This window comes from Dendrobates tinctorius, unplaced genomic scaffold (assembly GCF_039654945.1).
Source record: "Dendrobates tinctorius isolate UK_male_01 unplaced genomic scaffold, ASM3965494v1 ptg000226l, whole genome shotgun sequence".
In the NCBI taxonomy this organism is placed as follows: Eukaryota; Metazoa; Chordata; class Amphibia; order Anura; family Dendrobatidae; genus Dendrobates; species Dendrobates tinctorius.
Window position 1 is genome coordinate 1,936,566 of NW_027361893.1, and position 11,810 is coordinate 1,948,375.

At 45.5% G+C, this 11,810-nt stretch overlaps 1 protein-coding gene across 3 annotated transcripts in view; it reads left to right on the forward strand.

Moving 5' to 3' along the window:
* The window catches only part of LOC141059306 (uncharacterized), a 54,063-nt gene extending 44,831 nt beyond the window's left edge, over positions 1-9,232 (forward strand). For all 3 annotated transcript variants that reach the window (XM_073555635.1, XM_073555637.1, XM_073555636.1), the window contains exon 7: positions 6,846-9,232. In XM_073555635.1, coding sequence (XP_073411736.1) covers positions 6,846-8,128 — 1,283 coding nt within the window. In that variant the 3' untranslated portion in view covers positions 8,129-9,232. The remainder of the gene's footprint in view (positions 1-6,845) is intronic.
* Positions 9,233-11,810: the final 2,578 nt, after the last annotated feature.

Genomic DNA, 11,810 nt, shown 5'->3' on the forward strand with positions numbered 1-11,810 from the left:
AACTTTTTATTTAAATAGAATTATGGTGTTTCTTATAATCCATGCATCTTATTGCTTACCGGGGGTGGTGGCTGCGGTGAAGCGGGGTCCCTGGGTCGCTGCTGAAGGCTGGGATGAGGGGGTATCCGATGTACAGTGCGCCGCTGCAGGTGTCCAGTGCTGCGGGTGTGGCCGTCGGTGGTGCTGGGATGTCCGGCGCTGCTGCCCAGGTGTGCGGCGCTGCTGCCTGGGTCTCCAGTGCTGCGGGGGGCTCTGCCTACATTTTGTGAAAGGCCAGAGCCCCCTGTAGTTTCGTGGTTTCCTGTGCGGAGGACTCCGGGAAATGGCTGCCGGGGGGCGGCGCATGCTCTGATGAAGATCGTCGCATCAAGATCTCTATCTGCGCGTGCGCCATACCCCGGTGACCATTTTTCTGGCGTCCACTGCACAGGAAACCATGGAACTGCGGGGGGGCTCTGGCCTTTCACAAAATGTCGGCAGAGCCAACCCGCTGGACCAGTGACCCCAGCACCACCGCCAAGCACCCCAGCAGCACCGCCGGGCGCCCCCTCATCCCAGCCTGCAGCAACAGTACCGGTAAGGTATATCCTCATTATAAGACCCCCCCCCATTCCCCCCCCCAAATTTTGGGGGAAAAAACTGCGTCTTATAATGCATAAAATACGGTATATCTGAATTAGCTCTTACTCTCCAATCCTAGGTTCAGCCACTGATTCCGGTGCCTGTTATTGTTTGATGTCATATCAACACTACTGGATCCAATACCTGAGCTCAGCAGCTTCATGTGAGTTGACGCCATGAGTCGTCATGGCCATTGAGTTCCCCGACTGGCTGCAGTGTTATAGACGTGACTTGAGCACTGCAAACAATGACAGGCACCAGGAACTGTCACGAAGACACGGCACTGGCCCCGGGAGGGTGAGGAAAAATTTTTTTTTCTCTAGACACCTTCCACGACAGCGTAGGAGGTTGTCTCCATACCCTAATGGGGGACAGTAAACACAAAGAGGTTAAAAACACATCCCATCTCCCATTAGCCAGTGTCTTTCCTGTCCGCCATGGGGCATGGACAGGTTCCAGGTATGCTGCGTGGCCGGCGACTGCAGTAGTACCTTAGAGATTAGACCTTCGTCCAGGCAGTGGTGGTCGTGGGCTCTGATTTTCTCCTCCCTCATGCTCTCGTCTCCCCTTCGGGTGGATTCAGGGACCTTTTCCTGGCCCACCTGCGTCCCCTTGCGGGGGTAAAGCGGGCCAGTGATCCCCTTCCCAGAGGCCTCCCTGAGCTCTCCGGCGTCTCTCCCTCCTGTACGCGCCAATCGGTCTGGGTATTATAGGCTCCCCTACTTCCATTTAGGGAGACAAGTCTACCCATAAAGCCTCCACTAAAAGACCCACCAAGTGTGTCATCTGTAACCTAAAGCTGCCCCTAAGATGGGAGAAAAAGCTGTGCCAGCCCTGTACAGATAAAGTAATCAGAGTGGAGCACCCCTCTCTAATTGAGGAGATACGTACGCTTGTCAAACAGGAGGTGCAGACCTCTTTGGCCACGTTTACTCCTCCCCCACCGCCACCCTGGCCTGGTCCATCTCTCCCAAAAAAGAGAAAGTTTCAAGTGGAGGCCTCTGATTCAGATTCAGATATCTCTTACGAGTCGTCGTCAGGGAGATGGGAAGATTTTGTAGCCCATAGAAATTCTGAGGTCAGGAAATATCTTTTTTTTCTTCTGAACATATTGGTGAGTGCTGTACAGAGCACTATGGGGTTGGAGGAAGAACCCGTCCCTCAATCCATACAGGACGAATTGTTTAGTTGGTTACATGTAAATAAACAGATTGACCATATCCACAATACTTTTATGTATGGGAAAGCCAATCAGGAATGGGAGCTTCCAGAAAAGCGGCTAACCACCCCCTCACACTTCAAACGGGTTCCCTCTCAATGAAGATCGTATTAAGTGGTGTATCCCTAAAGTGGATGATCAGGTGGCAAGAGTGGCAAAGAAAACCGCCATACCCTTTGAAGACTCTTCCCAGTTAAGAGATCCCATGGATAGGAAGATTGAGAGTCTTCTAAAAAATATCCTGGGAAACTTCCACATCTGCTCTCAGATCTAATATTGCATCCACCTGTGTAGCCAGGTACCTTTTCTGCTGGTTGGATGCATTGGAGAATCACATCTCCCAGGGGACTCCTAGAGGGGATTTGCTAGACTCGCTGCTGATTCTCCAGAAGGCGACCGTTTTCCTGGCAGACACTTCTATAGAGTCAATCCATTGGTCCAGGCTAACTCGGCCAGAGGGGAACTCTCGCTCAAGATGTGGAGCGGAGATGTAACCTCAAAAATAAAACTATGCTCTATTCCCTTTAAGGGCGAGTATGTGTTCGGACCAGCACTAGATGAGATCCTGTTAAAGGCCACGGATAGAAGGAAAGCCCTTTTCTGAGCAAAGACCACCTAGGAAGCGTTTTTTTCGGCCCTCCCAATCTCGGCCCTCCCAGCCCAAGGGAAAGGGAAAAACTGGGAGATGGAGCTATGCCAAGGGGAAGCCCAAAAATATTCTCGTTCCCCAGCAACCACAGCAGGAAAAGCAATGACTCCGATCCGGTGTGGGGGGGGGGCTCTCGAGATTCGCCAACAGTTGGCAGGCCATTTCCAGCAGCCGCTGGGTTCTCAATGTCATCAATTAGGGCCTTCTAATAGAATTTGAGGCTTCCCCTCCCCAGATCTTGAGAGTCACCTCCCCTCCATCTCGATAGTCTCAGGCCCTAATGATGTCGGGGCTTCAGGAGCTGTTGGTGTCAGGAGCGATATCCCCGGTTCCAGAAAACGAACAGGGAAGAGGTCATTATTCCTGTCTTTTTATGGTAAAGAAACCCACAGGACAGGCCCGGATTATCATAAACCTAAGGGCTCTCAATTGTTTCATCACTTACCCCAAATTCAAGATGGAATCCATAAAATCAGCCATCCTCCTGATAGGCCCGCATTCCTTTATGGCAACTACTGACCTAAAGGACGCCTATTTCCATGTGCCTATACACCCTCAACACAGGAAATATTTAAGATTTGCTGTTCGGCTGAACCAAAGGTTAATGCACTGTCAATACAATGTGCTCCTCTTTGGGATTTCGTCGGCCCCAAGGGTCTTCTCCAGAGTCACTGCGGAGGCAGTATCGTACATACGGGGACAAGGTATTTCCATCGTATCCTATCAGGACGACCTACTAATTATTGGTCCTTCCGCCGAGATCCTCAGAGACCATGTGGCCAGAACTCTGGACATTCTACAAAACCTCGGTTGGGTCCTCAACCTAAAAAAACCCAACTCCAGCCTTCAAGGTCGATAAGATTTTTGGGGATTCTTGTGGATTCGGTGAGGCAAATGTCATTCTTACCAGAGGACCATCGCCAAAATCTGATAGAAAAGGTACTGAACCTCAAAAAACAAAGGTCACCCTACAGACAGCTATGTCTCTCCTGGGTTCAATGACGGCCTGCATACAATCGGTGTCTTGGGTTTAGGCACACTCCTGAACTCTGCAGGCACACAATCTAAAAAACTGGGATGGGAATCCCAACTCATTAGCCAGAAGGACCCAAACAACAGGAAGTGTAAAAGCCTCCCTAGCCTGGTGGTCAAATCAAGCAAACCTTCGCAAAGGCGTAGGTTGGGTACAATCCACCCTGGTGACAGTGACCACGGATGCCAGCAGAAGAGGCTGGGGGCTGTGGTATCTCACTTTCCGTTCCAGGGCAACACATCCGAGTTTACTCAGACAATATGACTTCTGTGGCCCATCTCAAACATCAAGTGAGCATGAGATTCGACAGTCTGAGAGGGCTCTCAGGCCAGATATTCTGCTGGGCTAAAAGACATCTCCTCTCCTTGACGGCAGTACACCTGAAGGGGTCCGAAATCCAACAGGCAGACTTTCTAAGCCACTGAGAGATCCAGCCAGGAGAGTGGTGCCTGAAGAAGGAAGTTTTCAGGATATTGACAGACAAATGGGGCCTACCAGAGGTCGACCTATTGGCCTCAAGCCAGAATACACAAGTCGAGGCCTACTTTTCCCTAAATCCCAGGGACGCCTCTCAGGAAGTAGACTCCTTCGCCCACACATGAAGTTTTCGGCTGGCATATGTCTTCCCCTCGATACCATTACTCACGAAGACCCTTCGAAAGATTCGGGACCATCAGGTACCGACTATCCTGGATGCCCCGGTATGGCTGAAAAGGAGCTGTTCCAATCTCATTATAGAGCTCCAGTTGGACGGGCCAGTTCACTTGCCACTGTCACACGACCTCCTTCTACAGGGTCCTCTTTGTCACCCAAAGCCTCGAATGCTGAACCTTGTGGCCAGGTTACTGAAGCCCAAGTATTACGAGCCAGGGGGCTCTCACAATCGGTAATATCCACCTTACAAAAGTCAAGGAAACCTGTTACCAATGCCATATATAATAAAGTATGGAAGAAGTTCTCCTCATGGTGTCACCCTAATACACCTGATCCCTTCCACCCAAACATGTCGAAAATACTGGACTTTTTGCAAAAGGGACTAGAACTGGGTCTTAAACCAAGTACGCTAAAGGTTCAGGTTTCCGCCTTAAATACCTTTTTTGACCAGGATCTAGCTGGCCATCGGTGGATAAAGAGATTCATGGTTTCAGCAATCAGATTATATCCCTCGAGACAAATTGTTGTCCCATCTTGGTACTTAAACTTGGTTCTCAGGGGCCTCACAGGTCCTCCATTCGAGCCCCTGTCTTGTACTCCCCAGTTCCTCTCGTGCAAGGCAGCATTCTTGGTGGCCATATCTACAGCAAGGCGTGTAGGGGAGTTACAGGCTTTATCGGTGAGAGAGCCTTACTTAAGCATTTTTTACTGATTAAGACTAATATGTTTCATCATTTCAGTATCTGTGTTGTTGTCTATACTGTTTTTGACTGCAATAGTGTCCAAAATACTCTGATTTAACCACTTCCCCCAGCCAGTTGTGTGTTCCTAATCAGGGCCCATTTTTCAAATTTGACATGTGTCACTTTATGTGGTGATAACTTTGAAATTCTTCATAAAGAATAATAGGAAACAAGTGGACATAGTAACATAGTTAGCAAGGCCGAAAAAAGACCTTTGTCCATTAAGTTCAGTCTATATTCCGTCAGAATAAATCCCCAGATCTACGTCCTTCTAAAGAAGCTAATAACTGTAAGATACAATATTGGTACGCTCCAGGAAGACATCCAGGCCTATCTTGAGCCTCTCAACTGAGTTTGCCATCATCACCTCATCAGGCAAGGAATTCCAGATTCTCACTTCCCTAAATTCTCTTGAATCTTCTGGTTCCCATGTCTCCTCCATTACCAGCGCTGCCTGCAGAATGAATAATGTGGCTCCTGGTGTCAGAAACAGACGTAGCAAGAGCAGATAAGAGGAGATGGGACACACTATGTGCAGAAGACCTAATGTGACAAAGGGGCAGAAAACTAGAGCAATAGAAATTTGTCACGGGCACTAACCGGTGATGTGCACACAGCATGGATCTGGTTAAGCCTGAGACGAGCGGGGCAGAAGACCCTGCAGGCTGCTGGGAGTGAGCGTACCCACAGGGTCACAGGACCTGCGGCACGTGACCGCAGGAGGCGGGACTGGGGCGGAGTCCGCCGTGACTCAATGGGGAGGCAGGCGAGAGTGCTGGCAGGAAAAGGTCAGTCAAGCCGAGGTAGGGTCTGAGAGGGCAGCAACGGTACCAAAGGGAGTATAACAGAAGAGGAGTCAGATGCAGGCCAGGGGTAAGAACCGTGGAGGGCAGACGAGGTACAAGAGGGAAAGATGAAGCGGGCAGTCAGAGCAGAGCAGGGGTCAAGTACCAGGCAGGCAGTAAACAGTACAGAATCACTAGACACAAACCAAGATGGGAGGACGGACTGGATCTGCAACAGGGAATCAAACACAGAGCAGGCACAAGCACACAAGGGTCAAACTACTCAGCTGAGGGCAAAAGTATAACTGACAGCGTTTGGAGCTTCTCAGGGTTATAAGAAGACCTCCCTGATCCAAAGAGATGCCACAACCATTAACCCCTGACGTGCAGGTCCAAAACCTGCACTAGGATCATGACAAAATTCACATAGAGTGATGCAATTTTGGGAATTATAACCTTGAATTAATTAATCTTTAGAGGTAGGGAGTATTTTGACTACAAAGACACTTTACGCATATTAGCAATCAGTAGATGTTGGAGAGTGAAAATTGCACATTTGCAGTTTTATTACCCAACACATAGTGCCCAGATTGTGCTTCAGGAGAAAGACACACACCATAAATTAAGTGGATTCTCCTCACTATGGCAATGCCAAATTCATGGATGCTAAATGTGGTTTCGGCGCAATTCAAGGCTCAGAAGTGAGGGGGAGATTAGACTTTGAAAGAGCGGATATTGCTGGATTGATTTATGGAAGCCATGTTGCTTTTCAACAGCCTTTGAACCACTAATATTGTAGAAACCTCTGTTTTTCCACTTACAGTTGATGGACCTGAGTGGGTGGCTTGTTTTTTGTGAGATGAGTACAAGATTTTATTGGTATTATTTTCACCTACATAACATTGTTTTGTGGCTTTTTATTCCATATTTGGGAGGCAGAATGAACAAAGATGAACCCCATGCCCTACTGGTTCATCCTATTAAGTTTCCTATTAGACTGTAAACTGCCATTGTCTTGGTGAATAATTCAATATTTTTACATAACTTGATATTTTTACTGACAGTTTAAGCAGAAATGTTCAAAATTATAAAATTTAAGGATATTTTATTCAAAAATAAATATTGGTTTTATTCTTGGCAGATGACTGTACCAGAAGATCAGAGGGACAGCTGACATCTTCAATTTTTAAATCGGATGATCTTGAGATTCCACAGGATACAATTGAACTGAATACTATTACTCCAGATATACCATCATCCATTCACAGCAAAGATCTGTCATCTGATCCTTTGAAACAGGTCCTGTCTTCTGATTCATTACCGACTACTAAGGAAAATCAAAGTCACAAAATAAGAATTCAAAAACAAACTAAAGCAAAGAAGCCATTTTCATTTTCAGAATGTGGAAATAGTTTTCCCATCGAAAAGTCTTTTCTTAAACATCAAAAAATTCACACGGCAAAGAATAGCTTTTCTTGTTCCAAGTGTGGTAATTGGTTTAACCAGAAAGCGCATCTTGATAGCCACAAGAGAACCCATTCAAGGGAGAAGTCTTTTTCATGCTCAGAATGTGGGAAATGTTTTAACTTAAAAACGGACCTTGATAGGCACGTGAGAACCCATACAGGGGAGAAGCCTTTTTCATGTTCAGATTGTAGTAAATGTTTTAACTTAAAAACGGACCTTGATAGGCACGTGAGAACCCACACAGGGGAGAAGCCTTTTTCATGTTCAGAATGTGGGAAATGTTTTAATAGGAAAGCTCATCTTGATTGCCACCAGAGAACTCACACAGGGGAGAAGCCTTTTTTGTGTTCAGAATGTGGGAAATGTTTTAACTTAAAAACAGACCTTGATAGGCACATGAGAACCCACACAGGGGTGAAGCCTTTTTCATGTTCAGAATGTAAGAAAAGTTTTCGAGATAAATCAGCTCTTTTTAAACATCAGAGAACTCACACAGGGGAGAAGCCTTTTTCATGCTCAGAATGTGGGAAATGTTTTAACTTAAAAACAGACCTTGATAGGCACATGAGAACCCACACAGGGGAGAAGCCTTTTTCATGTTCAGAATGTAAGCAAAGTTTTCGAGATAAATCAGCTCTTTTTAAACATCAGAGAACTCACACAGGGGAGAAGCCTTTTTCATGCTCAGAATGTGGGAAATGTTTTAACAGGAAAGCGCATCTTGATAGGCACCAGAGAACTCACACAGGAGAGAAGCCTTTTTCATGTTCAGAATGTGGGAAATGTTTTAACAGGAAAGCGCATCTTGATAGCCACCAGAGAACTCACACAGGGGAGAAGCCTTTTTCATGTTCAGAATGTGGGAAATGTTTTACAGATAAATCAGCTCTTTTTACACATCAAAGAACTCACACAGGGAAGAAGCCTGGGCACGAAATTACTTGTAATAAAATGTAACTTCAAATCTCAGAGATAATAAAATAAAGTAGCACTCTGTAGCGCTATAGCTTGCAAACGTGAAATAAGAAAATTTGAACTGCATTACTGCACTTGAAATATGAAAAATTGGGAATGCTTAGCGCATAAATTTGCCAATTCATGTGTACCTGGAAGCCACGTTAAGGCGACTGAATTGGCCAATTTATTCTCTAAGCATTCTTAATTTTTCATATTTCTTGTGAAAAAATGCAGTTCAATTCTCATATTTCATGCTTGCAAGCTATAGTGCTACAGAGTGCTGCCCTATTTATTGTATTATATGTGAGTTGGTGACTGTAGGTAAGCACCTGTTCACACCTAGTCTATGCTTGGATGTGACGGTCAGTATTCATTAGCCTTCTGAGTGAGCACTCCGCCTCTTAGCCTCAGGCATTTTTAATCACAGCAGGACCCTACCCCTCAACAGAGATATAGATTTCAGTCCAAGAGAGGATTCACAGGTTCCCATACACATGAAGACTTTTTTCTAAGACAGGTTTGGCAGTGTTAGGTCCTGGAAATGAGAATTGCCTTAGCGTGGCTTCCAGGTTCACATAAATTGGCCAATTTATGCACTAAGCATTCTTAATTTTTCATATATCTAGTGCAGTAATGCAGTTCAATTTTCAGATTTGTTTGGATGTGACAGTCAGTTTTTTTTAAATTTGTATTCAAATCTCAGACAGAAGAGTCTGGAAGTATAAACTCATGACAACCTTTGAGGCAATCAGTGCAGGAATGAATGTGTCGCATGGATTTATGTCTTTTTACATCAATTAAAGAATTTGCTCCTCAGATCTTGTGGAGGCATCACAACACAGAACCAGACCACAATCAGAGGACAATAAAACTTTTACATTCCTTATCTATGAACTGTTCCAATATTTATGGCCACAACTATTTCTCCCTCTCCCATAATGATAGGTCTGCTTCACGTCAATTGTCTTATCTATTGCATTATTTCTGTCTTGTGTATAAATATGTGACTCTTCAGATTTTGCATTATTCTATACCTTAAGTAGTCTTGAAAGCTTGCAATTTGTTACTATATTTTGAGTTAGCCATTAAAAGGCATCAACCACTGAGGACTCTAGATTCTAAATATTTTTCTATCTACTGGCTAACACGGTAAGGCTGGTTTCACATTAGCGCTTTTTAAGCGCACGCACGGCCGGGGGTAGCTCCGCCCCCGAGCCGGCTCTCTGCCCGGCGTGCCCGCCCCTTGCTTGTAGCGCCGCCTCCTAGCGCACAGCGGCGCCTGCGATCGGCGCACCCTATCTTTAGCATAGGGTGCGCAGATCGTGCGCAGGCCGTGCGCTAGTTGCGCTTTGACCTGCGCTGCGCACTCTTGACGGTGCGCCGTGCGCGCCAAAATCCGAAAAGTTCGATTTTGGCGCGCACGGCGCACCGTCAAAAGTGCGCAGCGCAGGTCAAAGCGCAACTAGCGCACGGCCTGCGCACGATCTGCGCACCCTATGCTAAAGATAGGGTGCGCTGATCGCAGGCGCCGCTGTGCGCTAGGAGGCGGCGCTACAAGCAAGGGGCGGGCACGCCGGGCAGAGAGCCGGCTCGGGGGCGGAGCTACCCCCGGCCGTGCGTGCGCTTAAAAAGCGCTAATGTGAAACCAGCCTAAAAAGATCTTTCCTGTATCTCAATGCGTGAAGATAAATCAAAGGATATAGACATAGAACTGTGTGTGTAATCTATGATAGTATGAAAACACAGAGACCCCTGTAGTCTTTGTACTTGATGTAAATCTTGAATCCTTTTTGACACCCCTGCCTTATGCAGAAATGATAGGATGAGACTGTAGATATTGTGGCCAACAGAATCGCCGGGGGGGCTAATTACTGTGTCTTTTGGTACCCATGCAATGGATGCTTAAGGGTACGTTTCCACGTACCGTCTTCCTAGCGCTTTGGTCGAGAGGGATAACCCGCTCTGCCCAAAGCGCCGCCCCCTGCTTTATGCGCGGTGCTTCTGGATGAGCTCATTGAACACATCCGAAATCACCACTTTGTAAAGAGAGCAAGATCAGACATCATAGACCATCAGTTATCACATCTGCAAAATATCACAGAGCTCCTCCGCTAAACATATATGATGAGATTTATAGACAAGGTGTCTGTCGGTGAATGGGATTCGCCCCCCCCCCAGGCTCTCATAGCACGGGGAAGTAGCTGATGGATAAATTGTCTGTAATAATAAAAAGGGAGGAATTGTTATGGTGAATGTTTATAATAATAATAATAATAATAATAATCTTTATTTATATAGCGCCAACATATTCCGCAGCGCTTTACAGTTGAACAGTTTCAAACACAACAGTCATAAGTAACAACGTTAACAATACAATAATTAAAGCAAAATAAGACGACCCTGCTCGTGGAGCTTACAATCTACAATGAGGTGGGGGAGATACAAAGCACAGGTTTGTATTTACAATGATGTATTTACAATGACGGTCCAGCCATCTTCAGGGGGTGGGGGTTAGATGGAGATAGTGAATGGGCTACACACACACAAACATAACATGACTTTGATTACTGAATGTGATAGGCCGCTCTGAACAAATGTGTTTTGAACGAGCGCCTAAAACTATGCAAATTGTGGATGGTCCTAATATCTTGGGGTAGAGCATTCCAGAGGATTGGCGCAGCACGGGAGAAGTCTTGGAGTCGGGAGTGGGAGGTACGGATTAGGGCAGAGGTTAGTCGAAAGTCATTTGCAGAGCGCAGCGGTCGGTTAGGCCGATAGACAGAAATGAGGGAGGAGATGTAATGTTTATACTTTGCTTTCATTATTATTGAATTAAATCTAACTATATATCTTGGATAATTCTGTATTTTAGTATTAGCTTTATAAGTGTTATCCATAAAAGCAATAACACAGGGAGTTGTCTCTGAGATAGAGGTGTCTTTGTGTTAAACATTCCTCTTTATTTCTGAAAGTATAGTAAGCTGGTTAGAACCAGTGAGAAAGGAATTTTGACAGAATCCATAATTTTGTTTTTCCCAACTGAAATGTGAGAAGTAATTCCCACTTTCTCTGTGGTTGTAATAGAGACTTGTGACTGGGCATCTGAGAACCAGCAAAGAATTGTACACTGACGGACACTGGCTGTGTGTGATTTTCTTGCCTCCGATAGATTGTATTTATTATATTTCATTTTAATTTGAACCAATAATGGCAGAGATATTGGCGATAGTTTATATCTCAGCCGATATTAGCTCTCCTTAGAAGGGGCTACCTCCACTCTCTCTAATTTATAGTGTCGTTCAGATGTTCTCCTATCCTTCTTCTAATTTCCCGTATCATTTTTCCTACATATTGTTTATGACATATACACGTGGCTTTGTAAATGATAATCTTAGTCCTATAGTTAATAAAGCTCTCAATGTCAAAAGCTTCTGTAACACTGCTAGAGAAGGACTTGGTTACTTTCAGATTTGGACAGGTCGCACATCCACTGCATATAAAGCAGCCTTTAGGTCTTCCCGGTAGCCACATTTTGTCCTCATCTGGCATAGTAAAATGACTTTTTACTATTCTTTTCCCAAATGTCCAATTCCATCGGAATGTAATTTGAGGTTTTGTGCTGACGCTTTCCTTTAGATCTTCATCAATGCTCAAGATCCCCCAATACTTATCTAAGAAAAGC